The 17,457-nt window shown below is 37.8% G+C and overlaps 1 protein-coding gene across 2 annotated transcripts in view; it reads left to right on the forward strand.

The window, feature by feature from the left end:
* Window positions 1-444: 444 nt before the first annotated feature.
* SMPX (small muscle protein X-linked) overlaps window positions 445-17,457 on the forward strand; it is a 41,228-nt gene continuing 24,215 nt past the window's right edge. Inside the window, exons 1-4 of one of the 2 annotated variants that reach the window (XM_053970624.1) lie at window positions 445-528; window positions 4,059-4,118; window positions 9,394-9,483; window positions 13,063-13,216. In XM_053970624.1, coding sequence (XP_053826599.1) covers window positions 4,080-4,118; window positions 9,394-9,483; window positions 13,063-13,203 — 270 coding nt within the window. In that variant the 5' untranslated portion in view covers window positions 445-528; window positions 4,059-4,079 and the 3' untranslated portion in view covers window positions 13,204-13,216. Of the gene's footprint in view, window positions 529-4,058; window positions 4,119-9,393; window positions 9,484-13,062; window positions 13,217-17,457 lie in introns of those variants that run through there. The other variant, XM_053970625.1, reaches the window with a different exon arrangement.

Raw genomic sequence — 17,457 nt, forward strand, 5'->3', positions numbered from 1 at the left:
CAGCAATACGGTCATGTTGGTTTGTCATTCACCTCCCCTAGATAGTTCCTCTGAGGTGACTTCTTCATAATTACGTCTCCATAATTATTTCCTTCTCCAGTGTGGCGTAGGGAGGCACACACTGCCCCAAATGCCATGGGAGGAGTTCTGTGTTACCTGCTACCACTGTATGCCTGGCACTGGGGAAAAGCCTGGAATGACAGGGAGAGGGAGGGCAGGAAAAGGACCTAAAGGTGTGTTCCTTCAACACCTCCTGCTTGACAGTTGAGCCCTGCTTTTACCATGGTCAAGTGTCACAGGGGACCAAGTTACAGGGTGAATCAAACTCTATATTTAGGAAGAACAACTGGAAGCTATGACAGGAATTCCCTTTTACACTTTGCTTCTCTGCTGAGTCCCACTCCAGCCTGGAGCAGCATTCAGTGCCGTCCAGGCTGAAAGCATCGGAGCTATTTCAGACACATTAAAAGGGTCACAGTTAATACCTGAGCTGGTAGAAGAAGGTACCTCTTTCAGCATCAAAAGGAGGTGTGCATACTCACTTGACGGTTTGGAACTTTTTTTATATAAGTAAATAAGTTAGCTAACCTTGAAGGGGTCAATTAAAATCGTGAAAGACCCTCATGAGAACTCTTTAGGAATTGCTGTGAGTTTACTGCAATAGTTGTGGGTTTCTGCCTATTTTAAAGTCTCATGCAGTGTATCAGAGTATTCAGAGCAGATCGCTATTGCTTCATAGTCTGTGGGGATCTAAAAATTTAAAATAAAATGTCACTTAAATACCTCATGTCTCATAAGTGTGTATGAGCCTGAATATTGTAGTACATAGACAGGTTATTGTTTTCTGTTTGTTTATTATAGTTAGTGAAATATTACATTATGGTTTTGATGTAAGAGAGGTTTCTTTCACTAAGCTTAACAGGCAACTATAATGAAGATTATTGTGTATGTATTATGGAAACTGTGACCACATTTGCCTAGAGCTTGTAGTAAGTTTTCATGTAACAGGCTGGGAGCTGCCGATTAGGGGTTTCTCTTCTTTCATAGTACTGGTTGGGTCTCACAGTTGTGTAGTTCCTGTCAAAGTCTTTTAATAAGATACTACACTGCAGTTCGGTCTCCAAAATGCCTGTTGTGCTTGATGCTGTGCATGCAGTGGGGGGAGAGGACAGCTTCCAGCTGGGGCAGGGGGAGGGCTCTTGCTGTTGTCTGTGTGCTACTGTGCATCTCTTGTGTGCATTACAAAAGATGGCATTATGATATCTCATAGTATTTAAAGCAAATTGAATAAATCAGCTTATTATCTTGCTGCAGCCCTGTCAGAAATTATTTTTAGCAGAGAGACAGAAGATAGGTTCCTTTGTTTTACAAAGTTTCGCTTCAAAACACTCATTTATTTCACTGCAGTAGTCTTATATTTCACAAGTAGTCCTGCTCGTGAGTACTTTCCCCGCAAAGCAAGGCAATTTGCAAGGGAAGGCTGCCATAAACCAGCTCCAAATTGAACTAGCATTGCCACTGCTTTCTAAGTTTGGCTCAGCATGCAGCCCATAAAAGGTAAAAGGTAAGGTGTGGGGAGGCCAAAAAGACACTGGGGAATAGAGGCAGCAAGTCTGCATTTCTCTGCCTGCCAGAGACATGAAATCCTGCTGTGGAAATGAGGGTGAAGTGGGATTTTTTCAAGATTGCAGAGCTGATTGGAATACCAGAAGTAACTTAATACAATCAGTGCAGTACTCTTGACTCTCTCTCTGAGATTCATGATGAAAGAACAAAGGAATGTATAAAAATTAACTAATCACCTCTGTAATGGATGCTTCTGTAATCTAAAATTTATTTTCCTATGATTGATGGTCAGTATTGCTCTGTAAGGAAATTCAGGGAAGGGGGGGAAGGGGAAAGAGCCAGAGATCTATTTTTACTCAGTAGTGTACTGTTGTCCTGATTTCTCTGGCAGTAATGAGGACAGCACGGTCTGGTAGGAAAATCACCTCCTCCAACAGCAGTCCTACACAACTGTATCATGCATCCGTCTTTAGGAACCGGTGTCTGATTGCAGTAATTTCCAACACTGACTGCTTGTGAACCCAGAGCACCTCACTGAGGAGCACTAATGCTGTGCTTGTTTCAAAGCTGAGGTTCAGGGTAACTCCTTGCCATTTATCTCTAAGTGGCCCAAGAGGTGTGTATGGGTGTTTTTGCAATGCACAGGCATGCAAGATGAAGTACATCTTAGCAAGAATTTCTTTGTGGCAGAGTTTGGGAAGTAGATCCACTATGTTTCAAAACATTTAATGTTATTTAAGCATTTTAAAATGTGCTTTTCTTTCCATTTTTCATTCTGATTAGAAAGATGAGAAGTCGATTAAAAATTAATTAAACATTCTATATTTTGACTCCTATCTTCCCAGTCAGTTGGAGGATTGTTTTGTGTTTATTTTGGAATACAGTCACTGATCAATGGAACAGTTATTTATATGCCTAATAAAGGTTTTAAAAAATAAAGGAGACAGAGTGTAGTAAATCCTTTTGTGTTTTTGAAATCTGTTTGAATTTTGTCATGAATGTCAGTTGCTAAGATTGCATCCCCTAAAGTGAATTCTAAAGTTTTTTAAAATCCCTCTCATTTTAAGATTGTATATATAAAACCACAATATAAAGCTCATTAAAAGAATGCTGGTTTTATTTTGCACAGTGGGATTCTTTCTGATTTATTAATTAAGTGGAAGCAATTTAAACCCAAATTTATGAACATGATTGTCCTCTGACTGAATGCTGTGTTGGTTTGGACACCACTTTTTGCAGCTGAAAGTGTGACCAGAGGGAGACCTCTAATGGCAGGTCATTTGTATTTTTAATTCTGTTCAGCATCGTACACAGATTTAAAACTGATGTGAGAATATGCAGGGGGAAGTCTTCTAGTCAGTCCCAGCAATACAATTTCAGGCTGATATTGCTGATATTCCAAGGTGAAACCAACCTACAACTCATCTGTATGTTTTTTGGGGACTGCCTCATGTGGCAGTTATACTCTTTGAGGTACCCAAGTCTTCACATTTTTAATTTCTCAGTGTATTTTACTGTTCTCTCCTGTGTCATTTATTTCTGTTCTCATTATTTCCCTTCCTAGCTAAGATTAAATACAGTATCAAAAATGTGCTGTAGTTCGGTGGTGATCAGTGACTTTACTGATGGATTAATTTCTCAGCTTTTAAAATTACTGCCTTAATTTATATTGTAATAGTTAAATAACAAGACTTTGATGAAAGTCTAGTCCAGTTAAAATACAACTTTTCAGTGAGAGAATAAAAGGCTGAGATGGTGTTTCAAATAATCTGCTAATAAAATTTCTTTTTACTTTGGTGTATTCCCCTTTGCTATTGTATATTAATGCTGTATCAGTCCATATGTCTCCACTTGCATAAAGTTATATGGAAAAATATGTAATTTTTGATGTTATTGCTAAAGAAAATTGATGAATCTGTATGATCTAAAATTTTGAAGGGAGGCTACTTTGTGCTCTAGCAATTGTCAGAGAGAACTTTTCTGCTTGACCATCTTGATCACTTTCAGTCCACAGACATTAAAGATTTGCAAGGATTGAGTCAGAAAATGGTTATGTCTGCATTTATCAATATTTTCTAACAAGTTACATTTTATTTGAGAGAAGGCTTATACTGAAAGTTCTAATAATTCCCACATACATATTGTGTCTGGGCTATTAATACACTGCTTGTCCTCAAAAGCTTCCTTTAATTCTTACTCATTTTACAGTGCTGTTAAGGTTTGAGAGATTCCTTATCTCTACTCATTATTGTTTTTAATGTGAAAGAGATAGCTTCATTTGTGGCTATGAAAGATTAATTGGTGAAGCTCAGGTGTTCTGTCTCCTCCTGATATCAGAAGGAATAACTAAGCAGTTTGGAAACTGAGATGGAAACAGGAGCTGGGCAGATGAAATGGATGCCTGTCAAGAGGCAGCATGGGTTAAGTTCTAGCTTATCTTCCATAGCTATCAGAATGTCAGAGCCTGTAACACTTTCCAATTTTGCTTGCAGGGATAAGCCTCTGTTGTAAAAATGTCAAAACAACCAGCATCACATGTCAAAGCCATTCAGGTAAGAGACAGCATTTATGTTTTTAATATAATAAAATAATAAATCTCATCCTCCATTGCTTGGCAGACTGCATTTTTACTCAGACAAAGCACCACAGGAGTGCTAGCTGGGGTTATGCTGTTAAAGTGAAAAGCTTAGTAGATATGAAAGCACTGAAAAAGTGTGACCTGGAGATCATCTTTTGATCTGAGCTGACAAAAAATACTGGATCAGATAGGTTCATTAATCATGTGTTTGCATGGTCTTTGCAGTGTTAGGTTATGCCTATTGGAGGATCATCTAAGCAAAATATGGTAATGCATCTGCATAACTGTTAAGTAAAAATAATTCCTGCAACCATTAGATTTTCCAAAAAGCCAATATAATGCTGGGAGAATTAGAGGCTAAAAAGATAGCATGGGTGTTGTGAAGTTTTTCATGGCTGCATTCTTAAGGAGAAAAACCCTCAAGTTCAAATAATTGTTTAAGAAGCATTTATTTAGAAGCCAAAGGAAAATGAGAGAAATGTTGATCTTTTAATTTGAAAGATTCTTGTCTGCCACATACCTCTTCAATGATATACTGAAGGATGATGGAGTTGATTGTTGCATACTTGTTGCTTATGAGGATAGAGTTGATTGTTGCATACTTGTAAAAGAAACAGCTGGAGAATTATCCCAACATCATCAGGAAGTAAGGTCATGAAGAACGTGTTTAGTTCATGTTATGAATGGTTCTTGTCAAAAGGCCAAAATATCTTCTGAACTGAAGAATATTACAGAATTCTCATGTATTTTGTAAAATGCACTTCCAATGAAATTTTACTACGAGTTCAAGTTGCCTTACCTAAGAAACACAAAATGGAATTTCTGAAGTCTTCTTTGTTCTCAGTTTTCTTGAGATAATACTAATGCAATGGATTGGAGTATCAAGATTAATTAGCCAGGGGCTAGGCAGCATAGTGAAGATGCAAGGCACTATGAAAATGCAGATTCTTTTTATCATCATCATCATCATCATCATCACTATCATCATCAATTCTGCCAAAATAGGCATGCAAAATACTGTACTCTAATTCTGTTGAAATTAGAAAAAAAAATGCTATTTTGCTAGACTTTTGATTTGACTCAGTTCAAATTTTCATCCCTCTTTTACAGTGACTATAGAAATGTTTGTAGGATTAATGAAAAAATATGGCTCTTTAATAACTGAAAAGTATTTATTTACATTTTACATTTAAACTCCATAGGTACATACATCTATTTCTAAAGAATTAATTGGTTTACATTTTTTTCTTAGAGATGTAATGAGAGGCTGCATTTTATTTCTAGGATAGCTTCCAACTTCTAAATATAAACAATGCTCCTAGGTTGTTAATTTTAAAAATGCATTAAATTTAAGCACTAGGTGTAATATTTTAAGAAACTTTAATTTTTGCAAAGGTAATTTGAATCATGAGAAAAATTACAGCAAAAATTTAAAATATATCTATTAAGCATCGTGTAAAAGGTGGTTCTAGTAGGGAGACTTGCACTTGAAATGATGCTTTGAGCAGTCTAAGAACTATGACTCAAAATGTCACATTACTTTTATACATTGTGATTCATATCTTATGATCCTTTGCTATTGTGTGCTGGTATAATAGGACTGATGTGCCCTGGGGAATGCACATCATGCTGCAGCAATGGGAATGTAGTGGCACCTCACTAACAGAAGTGTTCCATGGTGTTCTGTGTCTGAAATGACTTTTTTCTGACTGTACTAGATATAGACAAAAATGTTCACTTCCCAATAGCTACTAAATACAGATGTGTGAGAGTTAAAGGCAGCAATTGGTCCCAAGTGTAGTTTGGGGCAATAGAGGACCAAAGTATGTTAATTGCTTGAAACAATTGCTGACCTCCCCTTCTCAGTGTGTTAAAGGCTGTGAACAGCTCTGAATGAAAATTTTTTATCTTTAACACTCTTGGCTTTGCCCAGAGGTAAGGGTGAGGAGGTTTCTAGGTTTTTTTGCTGTTTGTTTTTGTCGTTTGTTTGTTTCTGGATTTCATTCAGTTTTCTCTACAGCTGCTCGCTCTTTCTTTCTTTCTTTTTCTTTCTTTCTTTCTTTCTTTCTTTCTTTCTTTCTTTCTTTCTTTCTTTCTTTCTTTCTTTCTTTCTTTCTTTCTTTCTTTCTTTCCTTTTCTTTCCTTTTCTTTCCTTTTCTTTCCTTTTCTTTTTTCTTTTCTTTCTCCCTTCCCTTCCCTTCCCTTCCCTTCCCTTCCCTTCCCTTCCCTTCCCTTCCCTTCCCTTCCCTTCCCTTCCCTTCCCTTCCCTTCCCTTCCCTTCCCTTCCCTTCCCTTCCCTTCCCTTCCCTTCCCTTCCCTTCCCTTCCCTTCCCTTCCCTTCCCTTCCCTTCCCTTCCCTTCCCTTCCCTTCCCTTCCCTTCCCTTCCCTTCCCTTCCCTTCCCTTCCCTTCCCTTCCCTTCCCTTCCCTTCCCTTCCCTTCCCTTCCCTTCCCTTCCCTTCCTTTTTTTTGTAATTAAATACATTTATACAAAAGTGTCTTTCCAGATTACTCAGTCATCCATCATCATCCATCCAGGAATGGCTGTGATGCTGTGAAGGACTTATCCATAACAGTCCTCACCTTATGCACAGCTGCATCACTTGTATCCTACCCTTAATACCCTCTCTCTATTAATAACCAGAAAGAACACACCAAAAAAATCTCAAAGTACCAACTCAATTGAGTCAAACCAGGAATATATTAGTATGTCATCTTTACAGGTAATTTCCCTTTGGTCTGTTCAGAAGGACCCTGGTAGAGTACATCAGTGCACGTACCTCCCCAGTCATTGCAAGAACTGCAATGACACTAAATATGGTAGGCCTTTCAAACAAAGGAAGAGGCAAACTCAATAGTTTTCATAATTAGCATGGTTAAACATAACAATCACACCTAGAAAGTCTGTCTAAAGCAATTATAATTTAGGATTTCCAAAGTCTAGAACAGAAAATTTCCTATTTAGCATTTTACTGGATGAAGATCCCCTAGGGTCATATCTCCATCTCAACTCACAGGTGACAAAAGTCTTGAAACATATTTTTTAAACAAAATTGTGAAATTATGCTGAACACAGCACAAGTCCTTGCAGAGCTATGCTGGTGTACAGAATTTGGCACACCCATTACACAGCTGCTCATCTGTGAGACAGGACCAGCACTGGATAAAGAGAGATTCACAGCTCAGGCCTTTGGTAATTGTGGTCAGGAATTGTTTGGAAATGTCATATTTTCATTTCATAATGTAAATATTTTAATTTACAGTATGTGTTATCAGATACAAACAGTTTTTAACTATGTCTTAAAGGATGCTCATTTTACTAAGTTATTTTGTCATGACTGTGTACCTCCTACCTGAACGCTGACATGAATGTCTCTCATGCAGGCAAAAAAGTACAAACTGCTTTAATGTGACACAGATTACTGGGAAAGTGCTGAAGCAGACCAAAGAGTGGTTTATTGAATTTAATTAGCAGCTTGGGACTTGGTGGTTCATTTTTGCTTTCTGAACCACTTTTAGTCACTGTTGGTCTGTCAATCACAGTGGGAAATGCAAGGGCTGTAGTGTTCCATGGGAGGCTGGTTTCTGCTTTGGCTACCTCCAAGGGGAAGGAATGTCCAAGTCCAGGATGTGCACCACAAGGAGAGATAGCTCTTACAGTTTCAACTCTGCAAACTTGTATGACCATGCTAGCTGTAATCTGCAGAGAAGTTTCCCATTCCAAAAATCAAATCTGTCTGGAGATGACCAGAGCTTGGTGGGGCAGTTGTTTAAAACTAGAAATGGCAAAGCTGGGTTTTTTCCACCCAGATAAATGAGATAATAAGTTAGGAATTGTGAGGCTGAAAATGCCCTGTCCCCTGGGAACTTAAAAAGTGCAGGCAAAAAGTTTCACAATATCTAAACTAATGCCCAGTGGAAAACCTTTATGAAACAAATACCCAGTTGTCTGTGACGCTGCAGATATTTGGCAGCCCTACTGAAATTACAGTGTCATCTTGCATAAGTTAGATAATGAGAAACAGGTAAGTAGAATACAGGAAAAGCATTCATTTCTTGGCAGATGGATTCTTCATTTGCTCATCATTTGATTACAGCTGTCAGAACAGTTGTTGTTACTGAAAACCGTGAGCTGTTTTCCTGTGGTTGCCTGAGTGGGTCACAATCTGCAAGACCATAACTTGAGCAGAAGGATGGGATTATTCATTTTCATTTAGTGCAGATCAGTCAGATGGTAAAGGACAAGAACAGAGCTCGCTGTTAGAAGGTTCTTTGCTTCCTCTCTGTAACATTATCGATTCAACCCCAGGTTTTACCAGTGGGAGTCGTGGTATTTTGATGACATTTCCTAGGAGAAGCTTCTCTTCTGAGATCACGAGATAAGAATAAGTATAAATTGTGCATTTAGTTGATCATGCCATTTGACTTTTAAAACAATCTTGCCTGGGTCACATTGGGAAATGGATACTTTTCAGCTGCTCTTTCCTAAGCAGTGTTTTATGCCATTCTATTCCCCAAAATCTTTACTTTTAAGATATCCATTATCAGCCCCAATTATGTTATGGCTACTGGCTTTCTGCCCCAGATAAATGATGAGATTGATGCTGTTGTGTGGGTATAATTCTGGAGGGAGTTTGCAGAAGCCAGGGGCCAGTGGTGTGCCTGGTGTTGGAGCTAGTTCAAGTATTTGCAGTTCGTACCAACCATGGGTAAATTTTGTTGGTAAAATCACATTTTAAATACTTATGGCTTAAGATGACCCATGGCAGGCTTCCCTTCTAAGATTCCTGTGATTAAGTGAGGTGAAAACTGGTGTCATTGGACAATAGAGAGTGGTCCAGTCATTGGGTGTTATTGAAGGATTTGTATGATTTACACTTAAACATTGCTTTTGGCACTCACTTGCTGCTTGACCTTGACCAAACTGAAGCAGACCCAGGTGCCTAAAGACACTTTAGTGTCCAGTACTCATTTGTTTAAAAGTCCAATGAAATCAGACAGCATTAGTCTAAAATGCAGAACTTCAAAAGCTTTCTAGTTTGTTTTTTCACTTTCTCTCTTTCAAATGGAGATGGAAGCACTTCTCTTTCCACAGGAGTGGTGTGATGATGCATACATTGAAGGCATAAGTGCTTGGAAACCATGATAAATGTCTATATGCTTGTCCCACTCCTTTCGAGTTTTGCCATTTACCAACTGTATCTTTATTTATCAGTCACTATTACATGCATCACAATTTCCTTCTCACAGGCTAATATTAACATCCCAATGGGAGCATTTCGACCTGGTGCGGGCCACCCTCATAAAAGAAAAGAATTTACACCTGAAGAAGTGGAGGGGGTAAGCAAAAAAAGTTTTTTTGATTTGTTTTTTTCTGAGGAGAATCCCTGCCATAAAATGGAAAAAAGCCTTTAAAGTGATCTTATAGCTCCACATACCAATCTTAGGTACCACAGCTGAACATGCACTGATCATTCATGGAAATAAATGGCCACTTACTAACCCTTCATGTATAAATAGTTCTGCTTTTGGTGCCAAGGCACCTATAGGAATATAAACTGTTCCAAGGGTGTGCAGCTCTGCTTCCCCAGTGGGATGATATCTGCTGTTAGGAGAGAGAGCCAGGATTTCACCAGCAGTATTTGTCTAGATGGGAGCTGATGAGATACAGCAGGAAAAGTTATAGCAAGGCTTTGGAAGACTTTGCTGCTACCTGTCGCCCTGTGGTGTGATTTATTGTTACAGCTTTGTTCCAGTATTGGAACAGGTTTTCAAACACAATGCTTTTTGGAAGGTTTATCAACAAGAAGAAATTGAATGTGAAGATGCTTACAAGTTAAACCAGAAATTCTGAACCCATTTACCTGCCCAGTGGTGAAAATACTCCATTTTAGACTGAATTCTGTATTTTCATGCTTGTATTTGACAGGAAGTGTTTAACACTGAGTTTTGAATATAAAATCCAATTTATACCTTAACTAACATTGGTCATAAAGGTTATGATTAAACACAGATATCATATTTCTGCATCATATTAAAGCATCTTAATTACCATTAACTTCAATAATAAATGAGACCCTAACACCCACAGTGGAAGAAAAGGTAGTGGTAGATACTCCAAGCAAGATAAAAAATATGGGTATTCCTGGTTTCCTGGCCAGTTTACTTAGTTTGGATTCACAATCCCTACATGAGAACTCATCCTGCTGGGCCAGAGCTCCCACTGCTCCTCACAGCCAAGGGCAGGACAGGCTATGTAAGAGCCAATGCTTCTTTTCCTGTCTCAGTCAGATTTTTATTTCTGAATTTTGCCATATTTTGATATAAACTGTGCTCTGTTTACAGAGAACTTTCCCAAAATAATCAAGCCTAGGCTGACTTGGGTCTTAAGAAGATTTTAAAAACAAACATACAAAATGACCTTGAACACATATTGTGGCTTTCTCCCTTGGAAAGGAATCAAAGCATATTCTCTCTGCAGTAATTAAACTGGTGAAGGAGTGCATGTTATTAAGCAGAAACTAATATAGCATGTGTGAGTTCTAGTAGTGTTTGAGAAATAAAATAAATGACTGGTGCTGATAATTGCATTTGTTTGGGTAATTGAATGTTGCTTTGTTTCTCAGCTGTATGAATACTCTCTAGGAGATGGACATTATGGAACTTCTTGGCCCAGGTTTTATGGGCAATACTCAACCAAACCAATGGGATTAAACACTACAGAAAAAGATCTTGTTATAGGAATAGAATAAAAATGCTACCAGTGAACTTGTCATTTAAATTTTCTCATCTTGTTAAGTTTTGCCATACAGCTCATGATTTTTAAGAGCGGTTTTAGACAACTTTTGCTAACAGTGCATAATCACTGCTAACAGTGCATTTTCCACTGTATTTTAAAGCCTTGACAGAGGAGATTAGGGGAATACAGATCTTACTCAAAGGGGTGGTGGAGTCAGAAATGTATATTTTTGAAGGTCAGTGGAGCAGATATGTTAACATGAAAAGAAATGGAGGGTGGGAATTACAGAAAATAACACTTCTTCAGTCAGAGCTTTCCCATGCTTGTATTTTTTAACCCTTATTGGATATTTAAGTGATTCTTCAGGCTTCCTTCCATAAAACTGAAGGCTTTAGTCTAACCTTGGCTATGTGTTGCACATGGAGTGAGTGATACAGGGAGCAGTGAGGTCATAAATAGCAAACACCTGAGGCTGGGAGAGAAAGCTGACAACAATTTATGGAGCACAAAGTCTCCAAAATGTGTGCAAAGCTTGCACCACTTGTTCTACAAGAGGAATGGTATTGCACATGGCTTGAAATGGTATTTTTTTACATAGTTTCTGCTATGTACTAATAAGTACTACGGGGTTCAGGGAGTGCTTTTTTCACCTGATTATTCAGATTAGCTAGGAAAACTGTCAAAGGAAACAATACAAGCTCATGGCATCTTTGACTACTGGTACAATTTTGTGCATCCTTCCAAACAGCTTCTGTATCAATTTACTTATTCTCTTGCTGTGCTTTGCTACTGTTTCAGGATGTTAGATCATTAAACCAGGTATCAGGCAGTACATACAGTTCCTGGTGCTGAATTACTGGCTAGGATTTGAAATCATTTAGCAAAAAAAAAGTAAAATATTATTAGTATTATCTTGGATTAATTAATTGTGTATTGGCTAAAATGTGAGGAAAGATAATACAAGTGTACCGAGCTAAGAAATGTAATTATCACTTTGGTTTTCTTATATATGGTGATCTTAGGAAAGTCCTTAAAAATCAGATAGGAAGAAAATGACAGTTTTCTACAATACCTTGTTTGTTTGCTATTTGACATTGCAGTCTTCTTCCTGATTAGCATGTAGTCTATTAGTCAATAGAGAACAAAAAAAGAGATGTTTACTGGCCAATAATATTTGACACCTTTTCAAGAAGGGTGGCTAATAAATCTAAATCATGATTGAACTCTAAAAAGCCCATCACAATAGGACATTCACAGAGTAATCAAAAATGAAAAAATAATTTCATCATGAAATTATTTGTAGTAAAATATAAATTAATCTCTACATGTATTTGATTCTTCCTGTATGCCAGCTTTATAAAATACACAACAGGCTGGAACGACAATAAACTCATGCCTGGAAATCTACTCCTTCAAAATATTACCCAGTCTAGGGTAGAAATGGTCTAAATACCTGCTCTACTCACCTAGAAGCAATAGTACAGCTGAGGAAGTACCAAGGGCTGAAATACTGTGGTCCATTGGGAAATTAGCTGAGTTGCTCACTATTATGTAATTGCTGTTATTTAACTGGCATTTTTACAGTGTCAGCAAAATAGCCATGCAACACTACCCTAATTCAAATATAAAATGGCAAAACCCCTTCTGGTCTTGCAAATGAGGTTATGAAAAGTTAAATTTCAACTCATGTTGAACTTGCATGGAGCTTTTGGAGCCCATAACCTACTATCATAGCTCTTCTCCAGAGCTGCAGAAGTGCATGATGATCTTCCTCTCCAAGTGTCTGGCAACATTGAAACTCTCAAAGGAGTTAGATGATAAAAATGGTTCTACTTTTTTGTCATCTAAAATATGAAAGATTTGGAGTTGCCTTTAATTCTCCAGTCAGTTTTTTCTAGTAATTGCCTGGCACTGTGAATTCTTACCCATTCTAATCCTCATTCCTCTCATTCTAATCCTCATTCCTCTACACTAAGCATCTTCTATTCTTTTTAGAATGTTGTTAGACATTTTAGACAACAACCAAAAAGTAACCTATCTCTTCATGCCTACACCCTAATTTCCACTGGGATTTCCCTTAGTATAAAAACATCATTTCCTGTTTTTCAAATAACTGATCTATGCTCATGATCAAGAGATTGCTATTGCAGCAGGAAAGTCACTGGTGTCCTTTTGTGCAGAATGCTCCTGCTTCAACAGAGGAGGAGAAAGAGAAGAAGCTGCTCCCAGGAGCTAAGAAGCTTCCAGGTCCTGCTGTCAACTTGTCAGAGATTCAGAACATAAAGAGTGAGCTGAAATATGTCCCCAAAGCTGAACAGTAGCTGGAAGAAGCAGGTGAGTAGGAGAGAGCTTGTCTGCATGGCTCTAGGAGGAGCAGGCTGATCCAGAAACCTCTCTAAGTAAAAACATGGCTTTTCAATTACTTCAATGGACCTGGAGTCACAGCTCATAATTCAAAGAAAAAACATTAGAGGTCATAATTGGGATTTGCTGTTACTTCAAACATAGATCGTGTTGGAGACTGTATGCAATGATATATGGCATCCATCAACCAGCCTGAAGTAGTCTATTCAGCATACTGAGAATTTGGTGTGTTTGGAACATTGAAGCCACCTTAAAAAGAACATATTGCTTCATAAGCACAAGTTCCAGTTTTGCAAAATATTGAACTTGTATTTTTACAATATAACCACAAATGAATGTTTTACAATGCAAATAAATTTATTGCAGTGATGGACAAGTAGGTCAATATTTTTAAAAAGCTCCTTTGGAATATTAGTTATTTGATATTAAATTATTTATGTAATTCAAAATTTACATACTAATGGTTCCATGTATTTGATCACACAAACATACCCAATGCTATTTGTGTCACTCCAGGACTTGCTGTAGTCCAGCACAGGAAGGACAAGGAGCTGTTGGAGCAAATCCAGAGGAGAGTCACAAAGGTGAAGGGAGGGCAGGAGCATCTCTAGGAAAGACAGACTGAGTGAGGTTGTTCTGCCTGGAGAAGAAGAGGCTCTGGACAGATCTCACTGTAGCTTTTCAGTACTCAAAGAGGGCTTTTAGAAAAGATGGGGACAGAATTTCTAGTAGGTCTTCTTGTCATAGGATAATGAGTAATGGTTTTAAACTTGAGGATGTTGGATTCAGACTAGATACAAGGAAGAAGTTTTTTACAGTGAAGGTGATGAAACACTGGACCAGGTTGCCCAGAGAGGTGATAAATGCCCCATCCCTGTAAACATTGAAAGGCTGGATGAGGCTCTGAGCAGTCTTCCTGGTCTAGTGGAAGATGATCCTGCTTATTGCAGAGGGGTTGGACTAGATGACCTTTAAAGACCCCTTCCAGCCCAAACCACTCTATGATCATTTTATTTAAAACAAAATATTCAGCACTTCAGTGCCAACTTCAGAATAATTTATATCTGATTTCAAACAAGACCCATAAACATTTGTTGTTCTACATTCTGAAACTTATAGAAATTAATGATAATTTCTGTCCATGAAATTATCCTTTTATTTCCTTTGAAAAGCCTGAGTCAGTAAAGGTGTGTCAGGCACTTACAATGAAAACTCAGATGTACAGAGAAGTTTTAATGCAAAAAAAAAAAAAACCAAACAAAAACAAAACAAAACAAAACAAAACAAAAATCCGACCAACAAAAACCCACCCTGGCTACAGTAAGAAAAAGATAGTTGTGTCACATAATATTCACCTCAATTGCTAGTTGTGCATACTGACTGATAAATCCTTTTTATCCTGAAGAGAGGCAGAGGAGTTAAGTTGAGCAGGAGAAAATCATCTGGAATTTACTGCACAGAAACATAAATGAAGACCAGAGGAAAACAGAAAGCAATGCAAAGGGGTTCTGGGAATGCAGAAGTGCTAAGAACCAGGAATCTTAAAAGAAATGGTGTATAAATTGAGTGCACTACCTCAGTGCACTCTGCATCATTAACTTAGTTTTTATGTACAGCATAAATGCGCCATTTGGAAGGAAAGAGTGTTGAGTCTTTTCTTGCTTTTACCCTGCTGTGTCATAATGTTCCTGATATTTTAAAGATGCAACAGAGTCTTTCTCTTCAGGAAACTTGGGAGGAAAGAATAACATTTGTAAAATGCAACATTTTAGTCATTTCACTAAAGCACTGCCCAGAGAAATATGAATTTTTAATGTGAGGCTTTAAAGAGATTTTTTCCTGTAAGAGATATTGCAATGTAAATTTAGCCCCATATTTATTCTCAGATGATTGCTGTTTTTAACATTTAAAAGTTTTTTTAGTAATTACCTTACTGAGAATCTGACAGAAACATTTAGGGCATGCTCAGATGTTCACTCTAAAGTTTTCTACAGAAAGCTCAGCAAAGTAAAGGGCATCTTGAAAGCAGTGAGGTTATTATGAAGTAATTTCTGTCTCTGTCCTTCTTTTGATGTATTGGTTATCAAGTTCTGACATTGATACAGATTTCTAGATTTTGGGTACTGCAGTCACAGATCATATCTGAAAACTCAGTTTCCACAGGAGTTGCAGGTACAGTACTCGCTGGAGCCTGTGAGTTTGGATGTTGTGCAGAACTAAGCATGTGCATGAATTCCACATAAAATTGAGATGTAAATTAATCATATGCCATATCCAGCAGCTTTGAGTGATACTAAATCTAAGGACTGTCCCCTATAAGAGGAAATTCATCTGATCCAATGCTTAAGTTGTGGCCTGCAGCCTTATATAAAATATTATATTGTCAGAGAGCTGCTTTATGATTGATCAAGCAAATCCAGAGAAGATTATCTCAGTCTGCAAGAAATTCACAGTCACATATGCCTGATACTTTGCTCCATCTACAAGAAGGGGTTAGAGATCATCCTTTGGCTGTGATGATTTCAAAAGAATGGTGAACTAACTGGTCAATGGAGTATGCCTGTGCAGAGTGTGTACTGATAGATGAGGTTTGGTTTGGTTTTCACAGTTTGGAAATTAATTATATCTTACATCAGTACTATAATCTTCTCAGATATTCACTATTGAGGGATTTCCCTTTGATATTATTTTTTTCTTTCTTGTGGTACTCCGTAGGAAATACCTACTTGAAACAGTTAGAATAACTCCAAATAAACTGGATAATTTCCAATATTTTGTGATCCTATAATATGATACAATAAAAAAAATCACAAGTACACTTTGAACATGCCACAGATATCAAAGCTTTTAGAACCACAGCAGTTATTTCCAACTTTACCTCCTGTATTGTCATATTTCATGGTTAGTTTCAGTAAATTGCAAGCTAACATGATTAATTTTGTATTAATTTTGATCCATGTTTTCTTGCTCAGTTTAGAAAGCAAACCCAGCAGCAAAAATAAGAAACCTACAAAGCATTAGGTTAGTTCATTATTTGCAAACCCATCCCTACTTAATTTGCACTTTAGAGCAATTTCTGTTAAAGATCTTTGGTCTTGCTCTTCACCAAATTAGGAAATATGAATAGACTTGCTAAGATCATAGTAGTGAGTAGAACAGTTTGTGGGAGGAATGTAATTAGGGAGATGTCATGAAGCTGGATCCACTGAAGGCCATCAAGTGCTCCTCAGTTAAGATATTACTGTAGTCATCCCTTATGGGGATCTGGTCTATCATCTATAATTAGCTAATTAGCATCATCTGTCATAAAGATTTTTTTCTTCCATACCTGTACATGATGTGTTACACGCAGCCAGTTTTAATACACAATGTGAGTTATGATTAATTTCCATTTTCTCCATCTACAGATTTTTTTTCTGCTCCCTTCACACCTGGGCATTTCTACATGCACAGAAGTGAAGCATATGCAAAACAAAATAGTAGCAAAATATCATACACTAGAAATATATGCCCTATTGAATAAGTAATGGTAGGAAGCATTTAGTTTGTGACAAATGGAGCCTGCTGTGGCTGGGATTTATTGCCAATTGTTGTGATATCTCATGTGATAACTAGTATGGTGATTGTACTTGAAAATGGGCCTGAGCACAAACTGGCATTTCACCTGAGAATACAGATCATGGCAGCCCATTACTTCTGCAACTCCTGTTCATTCTTCATTCTGTATCCCTTCACCTTTTGTGTTCTGAAGTGTGGAGGGCTATGTAACAAATCTTTCTATGGTAAAGGGCCATGGAGTCTAAATGCTGGACTTTGGTTTCAGAGCACCTAAACCTTCAGCTAAAGTGGTCTAGTCCTTTCCTCTTGAAGAAGACATTCTTAGTGGAAGAACTTCTCAAAAGGCAAGAAGAGAAATTTACTGTCTTGAAGTTACAAAACAGTCTGTCATGGACATAGGGGCAGCACTCCTAGCATTGTATTCAGATTGTGTTTGGAGAAAGGAATTGTCAGGATCCCCATTGCAATGTTGATGAGATGGTTTCTCACCATCTGATGCAGTACTTGCAGACAAATTGTTGTCTTTACCCGGAGCTGGGGAGGGTGGTTTGATAGTAGTAGGTAGAAGGTAGTTCTGTTGTCTGGTTACAGAAGCAAGGGAACTGTATTTTGAAGGTTGAAGAACTAGCAAAAGCTTCCTAGGGCAGGTTAGC

The sequence above is a fragment of the Vidua macroura genome, chromosome 2 (genome assembly GCF_024509145.1).
Source record: "Vidua macroura isolate BioBank_ID:100142 chromosome 2, ASM2450914v1, whole genome shotgun sequence".
Taxonomy (NCBI): Eukaryota; Metazoa; Chordata; class Aves; order Passeriformes; family Viduidae; genus Vidua; species Vidua macroura.